The 17632-nt window shown below is 42.1% G+C and overlaps 1 protein-coding gene across 3 annotated transcripts; it reads right to left on the bottom strand.

Moving 5' to 3' along the window:
- Positions 1 to 4977: 4977 nt before the first annotated feature.
- Positions 4978 to 17628, bottom strand: mcm7 (minichromosome maintenance complex component 7). 3 transcript variants are annotated; one of them, XM_017453690.3, is made up of 15 exons: positions 17408 to 17628; positions 15523 to 15602; positions 14804 to 14968; positions 14572 to 14696; positions 14057 to 14237; positions 13807 to 13944; positions 13554 to 13703; positions 13306 to 13420; positions 12633 to 12764; positions 12397 to 12480; positions 12057 to 12268; positions 11095 to 11360; positions 10378 to 10546; positions 9120 to 9229; positions 4978 to 5456 (listed from the first exon to the last, which is right to left on the bottom strand). In XM_017453690.3, exons 1-15 carry the CDS (start codon positions 17436 to 17438, stop codon positions 5246 to 5248), a joined length of 2169 nt encoding a protein of 722 aa, XP_017309179.1. In that variant the 5' UTR covers positions 17439 to 17628; the 3' UTR covers positions 4978 to 5245. The 3 variants fall into 3 exon arrangements, with proteins under 3 accessions (XP_017309179.1, XP_047007643.1, XP_017309186.1); XM_047151687.2 differs by lacking the exon at positions 17408 to 17628 and adding an exon at positions 16127 to 16418; XM_017453697.3 differs by lacking the exon at positions 17408 to 17628 and adding an exon at positions 16127 to 16418 and having other exon boundaries at positions 14804 to 14951.
- Between the last annotated feature and the right edge of the window lie 4 nt (positions 17629 to 17632).

The following is a 17632-nucleotide window of genomic DNA, read 5'->3' as shown; positions in this document are numbered from 1 at the left end:
TTCTGTTCTGTTGAGCAATGAAACAAAACTGGAGCTTTTCTTCACGATGGATCAGCGGTATGTCTGGAGGAAGAAGAATGAAGAAAGGACACTCTGTCCACTGTCAAGCATGGTGGAGACTCGGTGATGCTCTGGAGCTGCTTTGCATCCTCTGGCACTGGAAACCTGCAGCATGTGGAAGGCAAGATGAAGTCATTGAAGTATCAGGAAATCCTAGAAAATGTTATGTCTGTTAGGAAGCTGAAGCTTGGGTGTCATTGGACCTTCCATCAGGACAATGATCCCAAGCATACATCAAATTCCACCAAGGCTTGGTTGCAGAAGAAGTTCTGGAAAATTCTACAGGGCCATCACAGTCTTGAACTCCACAGATTTCTGGAGGGATTTGAAGAAGACATTTGCAGCACCCAAACCCAAGAATATTTCTGACCTGGCCATTGCTCATGAGGAATGGGCTAAGATTCTTCAGGAACGCTGCCAGAAGCTATGCATCTCGTTTGCAGCAGGTTATAACAGCAAAAGAGTTCTCTACTGAGTACTAAAGATGCTTGCCATGAAGGAGTTGAATAATTTTGAAACTGGAGAAATCTTTATAAATTGAATTTTCAGTTGAATTTGGGGAAATCACTTGAAGCATTCGTTGTTTTTGTTTGATTTGTTCATTTCAAACAGCTGAAAGACTGTAAATTTTGACGATAAACATCATTTGCAATGGGGGTTGAATAATTTTGATTGCAAATGTACATACACACACATGCACATACACACAGACATACATTTACACACATACATACATAGATACACACATACACATGCACACACAGATGTACATGTACACACATACACACATACATACATACACACATACACATACACACACATACACAAACACATACACACACACACACACACACACACACACACACATACACACATACACAAACACATACATACACACACAGACGTACATGTACACACATACACACACACACAGACGTACATGTACACACATACATACTTACATACACACATACACACACACACACACACACACACACACACACACACACACACACACATACATACACATACACATTCATACATGAATTTGTGTGTGTGTGTGTGTGTGTGTGTGTGTGGGCAATTTTCCTTAAATCAGGTGTTGGAATAAACTAGGCAGCAAGTGATGACAAGAAGTGCCAAATGTTCATGAATTTTAGAAGAAACACAATCTTGTGCAAAGCAGGAGAAGATGTCTGTGTCCCAAATTGCACAATATACTGTATACTACAGCACCTACAGTGTTTACACTGATGATATATGATTTGGGCAAGAGAACATGATAGACGCATCAGTTTTACAACAGTCTGTGACCCAAATCTTCCTCTATGATGCATATTCTGCAGTACTACAGTATGGTGCAGTTTTGAGACACAACCCTTGCCCTGCCACGTGCAACACACACAGAAACCATATGCAGATGTGTGTGTAAAACATAACTGTTTCACCTTAAATCAGAGTCATGACAAAGCAGGCAGCATTTACCGGTGATGTTAAGATTGACGGTGTGCACTTTAAGGCACCATGTGTAAATGAGAGGGAAAGGCTTACATTTTATCCTCTAGTTTTATCCTCCAAGAGTTGAGATAACTATATAATAATATAAGTAGGAAATTTTAATTTATAAAGCACATTTAAAAAACATCTGTTCATCACATATACACAATTCACACCCTAATTTATTCGTGTAGTGCTTTTAACAATTGTAGTTTTACAGCAATATTGGATTTTGATCCCCAATAAGCAAGCTAGGAGACAGTGGCAAGGAAGAAACTTTGAGAGGAACCAGACTCAAAAGGGAACCCATCCTCTTCTGGGTGACACCAGATAGTGTGATTATACAGTCAGGTCCATAAGTATTCGAACAGTCACAAAATATTAGTAATTTTGCCTCTGTACACCACCACAATGGATTTGAAATGAAACCAGATGTGATTGAACTGTAGACTTTCGGCTTTAATTCAAGGGGTTTAACAAAAAAACTGCATTAACTATTTAGGAATTATAGCCATTCTTTACACAGTCTCTCCATTTGCACAGGCTCAAAAGTAATGAGAATCTAAAGTAATCAAAAGTAGTTTGAGATGTTTTTCCAGGACTTTACTGCAGCTGCCTTCATTTACATTTACATTTATTCATTTAGCAGATGCTTTTATCCAAAGCGACTTACAAATGAGAAAATACAAGCAAAGAAAATACAAGCCTTCAGTTGCTACTTGTCTCTGGGTCTTTCTGCCTTCAGGTTTGTCTTCAGTAAGTGAAGAGCATGCTCAGTTTGGGTTGAGGTCAGGTGACTGACTCAGCCATTTAAGAACCTTCCATTTAAGCCTTAAGAAGCTCTTGGGTTGCTTTTGCAGTATGTAATGTAGTATCTATACTATCTGTAGTATCTGTCCATCCAGCCATCTTCTATACTGCTTATCCTTTTCAGGGTCACGGGGAACCTGGAGCCTGGGAGCATCGGGCACAAGGCGGGGTACACCCTGGACAGGGTGCCAATCCATCGCAGGGCACCTGTAGTATCTGTACACTTCAGAATTTATCCTGCTACTTCTATCAGCAGTCACGTCATCAATAAACACCAGTGACCCAGTTCTATTGGCAGCCATACATGCCCATACCATAACACTTCCTTCACTATATTTGACAGATGAGGTGGTTTGCTTTGGATCATGAGCCCTTCTTTTCTTCCTCCATACCCTTCTCTTCCCATAATTCTGGTACAAGTTAATCTTGGTTTCATCTGTCCAAAGAATCTTGTTCCAGAACTGGGCAGACATTTATTTTTTTAAATAGATGTTTTCTAGCAAAGTCTAATCTGGCCTTTCTGTTCTTGGGTGTTTCCAGTGGTTTGCATCTTGAGGTAAATCTGCTGTATTTACATTCATTAAGGCTTGTTTGTAGACTTCAACATTCCTCCAGAATGTTCTTGACTTGGCTAGATGTTGTGAAGCTGTTTTTCTTCACCAAGAAAATAATTCTACGATCATCCACTTGAGTTGTTTTACGTGGTCTTCCAGATCTTTTGGTGTTGCTGAGCTCACCAGTGCATTCCTTCTTTTTAGGAATGAACCAAATTGTTGATTTGGACACTCCTAAAGTTTCTGCTATCTCTCTGATAGATGTTTTTTTCCCCAGCTTAATGATGACTGTGTCGCTGTCCAAATACTTATAGACCCAACTGTAAATCATTACAGTGTACTTTGTATTGAAAGGCTGATCAGCATGAGCATATTGTGAATAAGAGTCCTGGAATGAGAATAACAGTCTTTATGATTACAGAAGTTTTCTGAAGGTACAAATTCCAGTATACAGGTGAGATTATTCACTGAAGCAAGAGTGAGACTTAAATTGTTTAAGAATAAACTGCTTTATAAAAAAAGGGCAAATCTTTGGGATGCCATGTTCATCCATCCAGCAGCATTCACAAAAGGCAAGGCTAAGATATTTGCATGGTTCTTGGTTTGGCATGATGGTCTATTTAATCACATTATAAAAATTGGTGTAGTGAGTAACTATACTAAAATGTCAACATCTAATCCACCACAAGCAGTGTATTATAAAACTTAGATTTGAGCAGGGTTGGAAAAGACTTGCATTTTGTTACTGTACTTAAGTATTAGTTTGGGGTATTTATACTTTCCTTTTTTTTTCTTTAAATTAATGTCTTCAAATCACATGAGAAACATCGTATTTACGAGTTGAATGCATGTGAACGCCAACACAAAGTCGTAATTACGAGTGGGGAAACTGGATTTTCTTGACTGGAGATCCAATTTGGGTGCCTGTCACTAAAGAAAACATTGTTTTCTTTACTTATACTTTACTTGAGTATTACAGATTGAACACTTGTAGTCTTAATTACATAAATTCACGTTTATTCAGAAGTACTTGGTAGAAACTTGAAGGGATCTTCTTCCCTCATCTAGCCAATGACTGTACATTGATATATATATCAAATGGGCTCCTGCACTTTTTATTTACCTTTTAGTTCAGCATCAAGTTTATTAGTGTAGAACAAATATCAAGAAACATGGCATCGTCATCTGTGGTAACCTTCCACAATATAGTTAATGCAATAGGCTAGCCATGCCCGTCTGAAGACGGATAAGCCGCTGGACTGCAGTGTTGACCTTGATGAGCGACCTTGGCCCTACACCAGTGAAATGTTGTAATATGTTAGAGTAAGCAAATTATAGGATATTTTAGGGATATTTCAGAGATACAAATTAGTAAAGTGAAAGCCTAGACTTGTCAGATTTGAATTACCTCAGGCCTATAACACATTGTATTCTTATATTTACCAGGTTGAAGATTTTCCAAAAAGGGGAGCTATTAGAACTCTAGTACGCAGAGCTACACAGAAACCGGTCCAGCAGTAATACCGCTGTGAAAGTACTACTGATAATATGGGTAAACTGTTAATCTCACTGGATTTTAAAAAATAAATAAAATAAAATTACTTGATCAAATACAGTGATGTTCATATGCATCTGGGTCATTAAAGGGTAATGCATACTGTCCAAGTGCATGATTCCTGTAAAACTGGCAACAGAGAAGTGTACATTCCCCTACATGGAAAAAACTGGAGATTATATTTTATAAAATAACCAATAGAATTTTTAATGTTTTGATTAAATATAAGATTTGGATTGAGAAACTCTCAGCTTGAAGGAATTACAAAGACCAAATGTCCTGATCCACACCCCCATTTACCTCACATATTAGACCACCACGATACACACAAAAGTATACTACATACCAGTAGAATATTTATCGACTTTGCGCGTACATTCTCGTTTACCTATAACGGTAACGTGATTAAATGTTCATGACAATACAGCAGCATCCAGCTGAATTGAAAACCTTCCCGAGCAGCAGTGAAAGGAGACAAACGTACACATAGGCTGGCCTCAGTAGAGGTGTAGGTGCAGAGCTTTATTAAGGGAGTAATATGTACAGAATAAAACGTAAACTCTCATTATTCTCCATCATGAAAAGGAAGGAAATAACATGTCCAATAGCAATATGCTAATAAGCCACAGCCAACTAACCAGCGAATTCACGGATAGAGGTGTGAAAAAAGGCTTTGCAGAAGCGTGTGCGCGCTTGTGTGTGTATATGCGTGTGTGTGAGATATATATATATATATATATATATATATATATATATCTCTCTCTCTCTCTCAGACAAAGGTGATGCGTGTGCGCGTGTTGTTGATCTGCCACACATTGAGCTCTTCATACTCCTGAAGTGCAGCATTAAACTGAGCCGGAGTGAAACCACGCGACACACACCGGTGTTCTGCGTCAGCCATGCGCACCGCCCGCACCTTCCCACCTTCAGACACCAACTCCCGCACCAGAGAAAAGATCACATCGGCAGGACGCTGGGACCTAGTTACACACAGAGAGAGATATACAGGAAAGACTAATCAAGAACCTGCTAAGAACCCAAACTAGAAGACAGTCACTGCTAGGAGACTTGTTACTGATCTTGCCATTAGATTACCACCTAATCACTGCCTTAAATCTTAAGGCATGGTCTCGGATGGTCAGGTGGGCACAATTCTGGCTGGAGCTAAAGTCTATAGGAAGGTTGCTCCCCAGGAACAGGGTTGGTGATCACTGGTGTACAGTACATTTGTACTCGTCTCGCACGGTTTTGTATTTGTAGTGTTGTGCATGGAAGTATAAAAAGTCATCAGGGTTTTTTTTTTTTTTTTTTATAAACACACACACACACACACACACACACACACACACACACACACACACACACACACACACACACACACAGTTGCCATAAGTTTTGCCATATTAAACCACCTTAAAAATGTTTTGACTCAAGGGTTTGGTATTTGTTTGAGTACCACTTTCACAATAAGAATTTCATTTTGAATATAAAAGATACTATATTAACTGTATTGATAAAAGTGCTTTCACTGCCCACAAATAACCTATTAAAAAAAAACCCCTCATTTTTAGTGAAGAGTAAAAGCAAAAGTTTTTTTTTGTATTCAACCCCATGAATGCAAAATTAAGGGGGGGGGGGGGCAAAAAAACCCCAAAACAAAACAAAAAAAAACTCTTACTAAACTATTTACAAATAAACCGGATCAGTCAGGCATTTCCCCCCCCAGTACTCCAATGTCAGTTTTCTTTTAGCTGTGCAATTTTTCAAAAGCAGTTCCTGTCTACAGTGAGGTACAGTGCCACATCACAGCCCTTGCACTTCCAGGGTGTCCACATTTTCTTTTTATCCACCTTTCAGCAGCGTTCACAGCTCCTGTGTCCTTGTGTGGCTTTCATGCTTTGGTCTAGGAGGCTGGCGATGGCAGGTGCCACACCGTCTGCCTGACATTTTCTGCTGAGACGCCCAGTAATCTCTGTCCCACACAGCTGGGCAGTGAGCTCCTCCATAAACTTTGTCTCAGAGCAATTTAACCCCTTGTTCGAGCAATTTCACAGTACAGAAGGTAGGCAGTTGTGGTGGCCAGAAAGTGATGGTACCAACAAAATGTCTTATGTCGTGCAATGTAATACTGCAACAGTTGATCAGACAAGTCAACGACACCAATATATCTGTTATATGCGACAACCGGAACAGGGCATGGAACATTTTCCACAGTCCAGTTGTCAACTCTGGTTCTGACAGTCCTTTGGACAGTATTCCTTGAGAAGGCCTAGTGAATTGTGGACCATACAAACACCTCCCATGTGTCCATCCACAGATGATGGTCATCTCTGATCCATCTGATGGATACCCCAGGGGATTTTTGGACCAGAGCATCCTGCCCGTTTTGGGGAAAGCCTTTCCAGTGGTCTCTGTATGTCCCAGAAGCTCTTAAGTGTGCCTGGGCCAAGTCTATGAAAAGCTTGGGACTCATAAAAAGTTGTCCACATAGATGTGGTGTCCAAACTACGTTTTGTCACAAAAACACATGCGAGATGTGACATGGATATGACGTAAAAACCACACAGGAAAGAGGAGTTGCTAATTTCTAGATGGATCCAAGACCAACAAGCGGTGCGAGATGTTTACGCAATGATTTGTGCTGAAGAAACTACAAAAAGGAAAAGACAAAGAAAGTGGATGAAAGAATGGATTAACACGCAGGCAGCAGGGATTGTGTGTGTTACAGAGAGAGTCGTTGTCATCTTCGAATATTAAGAAGTTGTACAGCTTCTCCCCTTTATGCTTCTGCCATAGGTTTCGCAGGTTTCCCTTCCTCACGGTGACCTCACCACGTCTTGCTCGCTCATTGGCTGTAGCTCGTCGCCGCGATCACTGCCAGTGACGACACTTCACACCACAGGATGTGGAGTCGCCCGTCAGCTCCAGATATTTAGCATGCCAAATATCTGTCTGGAATCAGTGATGAATTGTTGTAGTTCACACATAACAACCGACAGCCGATTGCTCGCTGATTTGCCTCTGATCAACGGGTTTTTGTTGGCGAGCTCAGCGGCTTGCTAATCAGGCTTAAAATTGTGTAGTGTGAACTAGGCTTAATATGCCTGGCAGGCAGCACATATCTCGTCAAGAAGTGGTCTGGAACAACTTGTCATGGTCTGGCATCCCATTTTTCCTGTCATTTGCCACATCTTTGTCTGGATCGCTCATGTGAACGTTCCAGGAAATGGTTCTGAACCTATCCCTTGTCATAGCTGTTGCTAGAAATGGGATAGAGTAGATGTGGCTCTGTCTCCAAAAATCCCGGATATGTTTTAGATGAACCATTGACATGTAGATGACCAGACCAAAGAATCCGTACAACTCTTCTACAGTTACATCGGACCATGTGTACTTTTTGCCCATCTCCAAATGACTAGCTGACTGTTTGCATTTTTTTTGCAAAGCGTCTGTACAGAAGAATTTGAAAAATAAAGCTGAAAGAGGCCCAGTGGGGTAAAGTGCTCTGACGAAATCAACCTGGATTCCAGGAGTTCTGCGTGGCTGAAACCAATGGAGCTTAGAGGCAACAACAGTCATCTTCTGTTTTCCAGGGCTGTGCTAAATATAGGGCTGGCTGTGTTTGTTTGTGCCACCTAAGGAGTACCAGGTGTTTTTGGACTTCCTCTTCCCCTAGAACAGGGGTGTCCAATCTTATCTAGAAAGGGCCAGTGTTACTGCAGGTTTTCATTCCAACCAAGCAGAAGCCACACCCAAGTCTATTAAAAGGCAAGATCAACTGATTAAACAGGTGGAATCAGGTATGGCTCCTGCTTGGTTGGAATGAAATCCTGCACCCACATCGGCCCTTTCCGGAGAAGATTAGGCAGCCCTGCCCTAGAAGGTTGGGATATGGGGGTACTATTGGCTGCAGCAGCTGAGCAAGTTTGTAGATCAGCACTGTACACACATAACAAGGACAAAAAATGTGCTAGGTATATTACCATCCAATAAGGGATGGCTTGCAGTTGATGAGAGAACGGTGGTAACAAAAGATAAAACTAGCATGACCCGAAGGACAAGCCTATAAAATGGGATTTCAAGCTTAGTGTGAGTGGGCTCCTCTAATGGCTACACAAATAATTTCTTTGTATACACACAAAGTGTTTATGGAGGAGCTCACTGCCCAGCTGTGTGGGACAGAGATTACTGGGCATCCCAGCAGAAAATGTCAAGCAGACTGTGCGGCACTTGCTGATGATCATTGCCAACCTCACAGATCCAAGCATGAAAGCCACACAAGGATGCAGGACCTGTGAACGTTGCTGCAAGGTGGATAAAAAGAAAATGTGGACACAGTGGATGTGCAAGAGCTGTGGTGTGGCACTGTGTCTCTTTGTAGAGAGGAACTGCTTTGAAAAATGGCACAGCTGTAAGAACACTGACATTGGAAGACTGACCAGACTCTGTGTGTGTGTGTGTGTGTGTGTGTGTGTGTGTGTGAGGGCCTGTGACTGATATGGTTTATTTGTAAATAGTTTACATTTCTGCATTTATGGCGTTAGAGAGACAGAGAGGGGAAGAAAAGAAGAAAAAAAACAAACAAAAAGGTTAAAACAAAACATAACATGGTCTTCACAACACTAATATGCATGTGTGTTTACCTGGTGGTGGTTGACTTGTCAGGCTGCAGCGAGTCTTTGCTCATCTCCATCAGCCTCATCGCTTCATTTACATCTTCCTTCTCTACCACATCCACCATACGGAGACGCGCCTGCAATCCACACACATACACATTAAGCCTCAGTAACATGCACGCAACATCTATTACACAGCCAATAAATGCTGAGATGCTCCACAGCGAGTTGTGCCGGCACTGTCAGACCGAGACAAGTGCAATGCCTTAAAGAAAATCCAGCAATTGCCCAAGTCTCCGCCTCTCAACACCAGCTACTCTCTCTATTGGTCCATGTGCTGCTTCCAAGCTCCACCCCCAGGCTCTGAGAAACACAGGCTTGTGATAGTTCGAGGTGTAGTCAGTTTTGCATGGGTTTGCACAGCGGTGAGTGATGAAAGCTGAATGCCGACCCCGCAAAGCTGACTGCTGCCACGACAAGAAGAGTCAAAATGTCCGTGTGAACACGTGGCTCCCTCTGCTGCTCAGAAGTACTTATTGCAGCTCACTCATAACACTGGATGACAAGCAATCACACATTTATTGCTTTGACAAGTGTGTGTGTGAAGTGCTGGCTCTGCAGTAGGTCTTGTGTTCAGCTACCTGCACAAACAGCACTTTTAACACCCAGCCGTCACGACCCCTAATTCCAGCATCAAACAATGGCCTATTCACTTTTTTTATTTTTATTTACTTTTATAAAAGCATTAGAGTACACATGAAATTCAACAAATTGGCGAAAAATCGGGACACAGCGATGGTGACTTGATGGTCAAACAAGGTATTGCAACAAATCCTTTACTGACCACAAGTCCGTGCCTTTATTGGTGTACATTAGTTTGTACCTTACATAGCACTGTTTACATTTCACTGACAACTACACTTAATTATAGGTTGGTACTAGCACGCTGTAATCTGATGTGTTCTGCATTAACATACTAAAAAGAGAGAGATTTAGGACAGAGCAATAATCTGACCTGTGCATGCATCCTCCCCCCCCAGTGTGTCTGGCTGCATGGAAGTGGGCTGCCGGGTCTGACCACCTATGTCACCTGTGTCGTCTCATCTCTGATCGGTGGGAGCGCTACTGTGACGTGGGCTGGTGTAAGACAGAAGTGCCCACAATGCAGTAGGACACAAGACACACTACCTGCACTGTAAGCACTTTATCACACACAAACCATTATCTCACACCAGTTATGCTGTGGGTTTGTGTAACAGGCATTATGGACTGTGTGTGTATGTACCAAGGCTGTGGACAGGCGCAGGATGGACAGTAGGGTGCGTGCGGAGGTAAAGGTGGTGTCCTTGCTGACTCGTGCCTCCTTCCTCATCTCCACATACGCAGCTGTGATGTAATCAGTCAGGCCCTCGGGGATAACGGGCTGCTTCTTCTTACACTTACTGATATATCGCCTAAACCAGAGAGAAAATAGACGGATAAAAGAAAAAGATCAAGATACTACTAAAACAAAAACAAAAGCCTACAAGTTAACAGGTTCATGTACTTATTCATGAAGTTGTGTACCTCACAGGTTTAGTTACAGAGCACGCCGTGTACTGCACATTCTACAATACGCTCATGTTGTACCCTGTGTTCCAAGTATACTAATAGAAACTGAATTAATTAGAACTGAGAATTCACCATCACTATAAGCATACACTCTTAACAGAGCTGGATTTATTCTCGTACTTATGTAAATTTTGCTTTTCAGGATAAGAGAGCGTTGCAGTTTCACAATAATGTGCCGAATTACATTTTTCATCCTATAAATACATAAATAAATAAAGAGGCTGGAGTGAACACTGGTTTATAGCTGTTACAACACAAGTGATGCACTTTTTCAAGGATATTCCACAACATTAAATGTAGCTATAAATGGATGCAAAAGAAATATGACATGCTGCCGTGGTATTAAATGAACAACACTGAGAAGTGTTATAGTCATAAAAAGTGTGTGTACCTCATGAGCTTCATGTCAATAGGTGTGTAGTGTGTGGGTGGCTGTTTGCAGTGCTGGTGGACGTGTGTGATATGCTGTGCAAGCTGCAGGTCTTTCTGGGTGTCCGGTTTGTCTTGGATGAGCCAAAGCAGATCAAAACGTGAAAGCAACGCTGCCGGAAGTTGGATGTTTTGCTCGATGCTTTTCCGTGGGTTGTAGCGGCCAAACGCGGGATTTGCTGCTGCCAAAATGGAGCAGCGTGCGTTCAGAGACGTCATTATCCCTGCCTGCAACACACAAATGCACAAGGTTTGTTAGTAATTACGAAAACAGAACAAGAAGAAACACACCTACGTGTTTTTGTAAATTGCTTCGATTCCATTTCCGTTCAAACGGCTAAAATCACAAAACCCCAGACATAATCCTAAACATTGTGCCATGGAGTTGCTGGAAGATAAAATTATACCAAAACAGTTTCTGTCTGCCTTCATGATATATCGTCTTTATCTGCACAGTTAAAACGCTACACGCTGGATTAAACTGTGTACTATGGTACCACACAGAAGGTCGTGGCAAAAACATAACACCAAATTTAGCTAATAAGCAAAATTCAACAGCGACAATGAATCCACTGTTTCCATGACAAGTCCCTCTCAAACCACCAGAACACCATAGTACAATAAAACAGGATGTGAGATTAGAATTGCTGAACACTCACTGGTTGATAACTTAACGAGGGAAAAAAAAATGTAAAAGCTTCAAGGTGTCATCGTGTGTTAAAACCAGATCCTGCTCAGTTAGCCTGCTAACACTAACTTCCTCCGGTTACTCCTCATCAACCACTAACCATTCAGGGGCATGATTGGAAAGTTAATGGCTGAAGTGCACAGCACATCCCACAAGATAACACCAGGGCATTTTGGTCTTTACGCCAATACGATAGCTTTTCTAAATAACTCCCGATGACGTGACCCAAACGTTACCTTGGCGATGGAGATGGTCTGCTGTTCCATGACCTCGTGGATGGCTGTTCGATCTGCATCAGCCATCTTATCAAACTCATCGATGCAGCACACACCCAGATCAGCCAGCACCAGAGCTCCACCCTCTAACGCCATCTCCCCAGTCACAGGATCACGCATCACAGCTGCAGTCAAGCCCACACCTGATGAGCCACGCCCGGTGGTGTACTGACCTAGAGAGAGAGAGAGAGAGAGAGAGAGCACACGTGAGCACAAGCGCCATTTTGTTCAAATCCCTTTGCAGCCCATCTCTAGGGGCTGAAGCAAAAGTAGTGCTGGAGAATGAGTGCATCAAACTTACTGCGTGGCGCCAGGCGATCGATGTAAGACAGCAGCTGAGATTTGGCCACACCGGGATCTCCCATTAGACAGATATTAATGTTACCTACACCCAAAACAGACACGTTTAAACACCCGAGTCTGGGTAATTCAACATCATTAAAACATGATTGATCTGGAGGGAGTGTGTGCGAGAGTGAGTGAGTGAGTGAGTGAGTGAGAGAGAGAGAGAGAGAGAATGAATGAGAGTGTACACACCCCTGATCTTCATGCCGCGTGGATTCTGCTCGACCCCACCCACCAACAACAACAGCAACGCCTTCTTAACGTCCTCGTGACCGTAGATCTCTGGCGCAATCGAACCTGCCAGTTTTTCATAGAAATCTTCCTCTGCACACACAAGTGCAAACGAGAAACACGTTAGCACCATTGCTAAGATGAGATCTGTTACTTTAACATTTCAATATTGAAAAAAAATTACATATTTAACTCTAGCCATTACATTATACATTATGAATCTTACAGCTCAAAAAATGTTATATGGTGGAAAAGTTAATTTTTTCCCGTAATTTAATTCAAAAAGTGGAAATTTCACATATTCAAGTTTCATTACACATAAAGTGAAATATTTCAAACTTTTTTTGTTTTAATCTTGATGATCAGAGTTTACAGTTCATGGATATCAAAAATCCAGTATCTCAAAATATTAGAATAAAGAATTTACAATACAAAAATGTCAGAAAAAAAACCCTTTCCACAATATTCTAAATTTTTGAGATGCACCTGTACAGATAACAGGAAGGCATTTTTTCCGACAGCATACATAGAGCTGTGATTAGTAGACGTGATTATCCCATCTGACTGCGACATTTTGCATGTCAATGCAGCGATTTGTGACCAAAAGAGAATCACAAATCCTTACTCAACACACCTGTGATCTGTCGGAGCTCATCGTCAGTAAGGTCCTCAATCCCGAGTTCGTCGTCCTCAGTCTTATTCATCAGCGTGATAGAGTGCGCCTCCAGATACGTCTCTGACAACAGACCCTGAGACACAGAGAGACGAAGGCATGCTGAAACAGTCTGCACAGGCAGGTGGACACGGACCGACAGCTACATTTTTTTTGAACGGCTTAAACCCAGAGAATGAACAACGTTTATTTACGGAGTGTTTGCATACCTGCACAGCCTGTCTGAATCCAGATCGTAGCAGAGGGAGGAAAACTCCAGTAATGGTCACGTGATCTCCGGGCTGAGCTGCACGCGTGTTCTCTCCACGCACAGACACTGTCATACTACGCGGGATGTTACCAACCGGCACCTGCTCGCTCTGCTCATGGAAATGCAGAGAACTTGCACAATCACTCAAACACCATCACCGAATAGATTCAAAGTGAAGAGTGTGCATGCATGTGTTTTTGTAACATACTCACATGCTCCTGGATGCGCAACTCCTGGAACTTTACAAACTTTGAACCCCGTGTCTGCAAGTACAGACGGCCTCCCGACCTGTTGGTCACACACTCCTGACTCGGACACATGATCAGCGGCATGAAACTCTGAGACGCGATCTGTCACACAAAACATTTCTTATCAGCTCATGCCAACTACACCACTGTATTATAACATAATATATTTATGATTATAGCTGGTAAATATGATGTGCTCTTTCCATTAACGTACCGGTTGGTAGGTCTCCGCGCCACACTGGTCACATGTATAGGTGGCAACTGCCATCATGGGTTTGACCTCTGATGCCCTGGTAACAATGCCTCGGACCGTCACAAGCTTTCCGATGGAGTCTGCTTTAACGTCCCTGATGACTTTTAGCTTAGTGGAAGAAGGAGGACGGAAATACAGCTCACTAAGAGAAAGCGAGACAGAAGGAGTATGTGTTAATGGGACGTGGATAGTTACTTTAATTGTGTATAAAAAGTTGATCTCTATAACAGTCTGGAATATTGGTTACTATAGCAACAGCACCACTTAAATGATCAAATGTAATTATCCACCTAAAATATAAATCCAGCCAATTCATAACTTAATTTTATTAACAGACACCAGGCATGTAATTTGTCACGCATGTCCAAAATACAAGCAAAGACATGAGATTTTAACAAACGTCGCAGGATTAAATGCAGAAAGCCTCGGGTTGGGGTACTACACTGTAACCTTAGACCGCTATCTCACACACTCACAATCTTCTCATGAGCTCGGCAGGGTACTGGTTCCTGGGATCACGCGTATCGGCAGGGTCACGACCTCTTCCCTCCATCATCAGACGGTGCTCGATGTAAACGTCAAGTGCATCTTTAGCCACCACCTGAAATTAAACACAAAAGACACAAAATGTACAATGGCAGACAGACAATCGTGTTTTCAGGTACTTTAGCAGTACTGCATCGTGTGTGTATGCACGCGTGAGTGTACCTCGTGCTCGCGGTACTCAGGTAGTAGTTCATGTACCGAATCAGAAAACAGTCCGATGTACCGCTTGGTGTTCTCACAAATGCTCTCCACCAGCTCTGGGTCCTCCTCTGCTATGTCATCCAGATCCACCACCAACGCCACCTGCTCTCTGTGAGCCAAAGACACCTTTTATAAAAAATAAAAAAAATAATTTAAAAAAAAAAAAAAGAGCGAGAGAGAGATTGGGACATTATGGAAAACTGGATCTGCTAATAAGTTTCAGCTCAATTCTTGATGCAATACATAAAAGGGTCACTTTCTATGTTTTGACATATGATCATTAGAGTCGTCGTTATGTTCAATAGCCACTTTTGTCTGGATTCATGCTAGCCTAATACCGGGTAGCTAGTGTTACCGTCACACCCACGATTTGCTCAACTGACTATATAACATCCAGTGTTTATGACAGACACAGCTTGAAATCTAAGCCTGCCTATATTTTAATTAAGACAATATAATAAATGTGTTTAGATTGTAATGTAGTGTGATAACCCAGGGATGTGTTGACACTCATTATGACAGTCTGTATTTGCATTGTGTGTATTTTTTTTAAATGCCATTTTATTTGATACAAAGCACAATATTTTGTCTTTCAGCAATACACTGATGTTTCATACAACAATTTATTTACAAAAAAAACAACAACGTTAACTATAATCAAGTATCAATAAAGTTCTCACCAGCTGAGCGCCATATTTGAAGACCTTCTTCCCAGAGTCATCTTCAGTGTAGAACTCCTGCAGGAAGCGCTTACATTTCTCTACACACACACACACACACACACACACACACACTCAACTTCTGAAGTAAACCTGCAGGAGTAGGCGGGGCCTATTATACGCGCGCGACAGAAACCTGCACTGCGCGAGCTCGTCCGTTGACAAACATCTACTCACGTGACCTCTGAAAACAGCCCCCCCCCACCCTCAGAGGAAGTAACAACAAAGTGTAGTACACACCAAATCCTTCAGCCGTTTCTAATAACATTACATTAGATTACATTCACTCAGGCACAAGATAAATACAATATTTAATTAACAATAAGATTAAACAAACGTGCGAACATAGTTAATAATCAGACATTTATATATAAAAATGTATATAAATAAATATATTTTTAAAGAAAACGAATCTTATTCTATCTTTTTCTCTCTCTCTCACACACACACACACACTTATACCGCAGAGCTGCAGTATGGTCTGAGACCCATCTTAGTCCCAGCCATCTTTTAAAAGCTCTGTATAAAAAAAAACAGCCCGGATTTGGCTTTGTTATATACGAACCAGCTTCCAGCGCGCGACACGATCATGCAGAAAGAGAAGACGGTGTCGACGTCTCGGTTAGCTTTAGGTCTGTAGCCCGTTACTCGATGCATTGTGAACATACACACAACTTCGCTGTTTTTGTAAACAAAGGAGCACATGGCTGGCGAGCCCCGTAACGGAGGCGTCTACTTCCGCCGCGCGCAAGCGCTCTGGGCGCTGCTTCAAATAGTGCCTCTTTACCTTACCATCAGAGTTACAAAACAAGAAACAAAACACAGCCCCTTACACACACAAACTCAGTATTTAATCTGGGGAAGTAGTTAAATGTTAACGCCAGGAGTGTAATAGAAAGCAACACGCGGAGACTCTGAACACGGGGGGGGGGGGGGGGGGGGGTCTGTGAACAGCGCGCGCGGATGAAGCGCCAGCTGCGTCACAGATCATCCCCCAACCAAGCTAACTGCCGTTTACTCACAGAAACAAACACGGCTTCATCCCAAACGGCACACTACCGCAATACACCGCGTGTTGAAATAGTAAGAGACGACACTAATACACGGTCCCTACTTAGTGTACTAATAAAGTGTTTGTGACGGAGCCATAGCGCTACCGTTTCCTCCACAGTGCGGTGTGGGATTAAAGCGAAACACACACTAGCTGAAACGGGGATTTATTTCGCCACTGAGGCGTGTTTATAAAATACTGTTTGATAAAGTATTTAATGTAAAACCATAATGTTAGTTAAACATGCATTAAAACGGATGAAAGTGCGTTACTAGTGCTCACTGTTTACATGACTGAGCACGCGCTCACCGCGCTCTTTGTTTTAGGAGGTCCATCCGGGTAACTGTAGTCCAGCCCCTCCATCCGGGTTCTTTCAGGGTCCTCCAAGCGCACGGGACGGCAGATACTAAACTTTGGACGTTCGGTTTATTTACAGAAGTTTTGCTGTATGGACTTTTTCAAAGTACGGCTTACGTCATTCTAAACTGTCTTAAGAGCAAAAACCCAACGCAACGAAATCGACAATTTGCTAGTTAGTCATTTAACCCCCCAGTGGTTATTAACAGGAAGGCTAACAATGGCCATTTAGTCACTGCACACTTTACAGCTGCCTAATGCATCGAAAGCAATACAGTGAAATGTTCATCACCAGTTACATAAGTTACCAGATCTACTCCAACCCACAAATAACAGTGCACCTAATCGTATTTAAGCAGCTGTTTAACTAAACTACGAGTACAAAGCGTGCATTAGTCAGTTTTCAGTCAAGTATGAAGAATGAACCAACTTACTCACCTTTCTCTGCCGTGTAGTCCTTTGGTGCCATTTTTAAGCAACAAAAAAGATCCCGACACCCGAACACTTAAAATCCACACAAAATATGGCACAAATCACCGCTAGATGTGTTAACTTTTTTGATATATATTATATATTTATATATATATATCTTATTCCTTGCGTCGGATACACGCGCTGTCCACAAGATCTACTGCGAAAACTGGCGCGAGTCTTCTCTCACGC

This window comes from Ictalurus punctatus, chromosome 2 (assembly GCF_001660625.3).
Source record: "Ictalurus punctatus breed USDA103 chromosome 2, Coco_2.0, whole genome shotgun sequence".
NCBI classification, from domain to species: domain Eukaryota; kingdom Metazoa; phylum Chordata; class Actinopteri; order Siluriformes; family Ictaluridae; genus Ictalurus; species Ictalurus punctatus.
This window is presented reverse-complemented; position numbering and strand designations above follow the sequence as displayed.

Bases quoted from the DNA above. Each gene is read 5' to 3' on its own strand.
- mcm7 (XM_017453690.3), bottom strand. From the start codon at position 17,438: ATGGCACCAAAGGACTACACGGCAGAGAAAG. The intron at 14,238-14,571 runs GTGAGTGTGTGA...GCTTTCTCTTAG, and splicing joins GCCGAGCTCATGAGAAGATT to TGAGCTGTATTTCCGTCCTC. The intron at 10,547-11,094 runs GTACACACACTT...TCTCTGGTTTAG, and splicing joins ATTGACATGAAGCTCATGAG to GCGATATATCAGTAAGTGTA.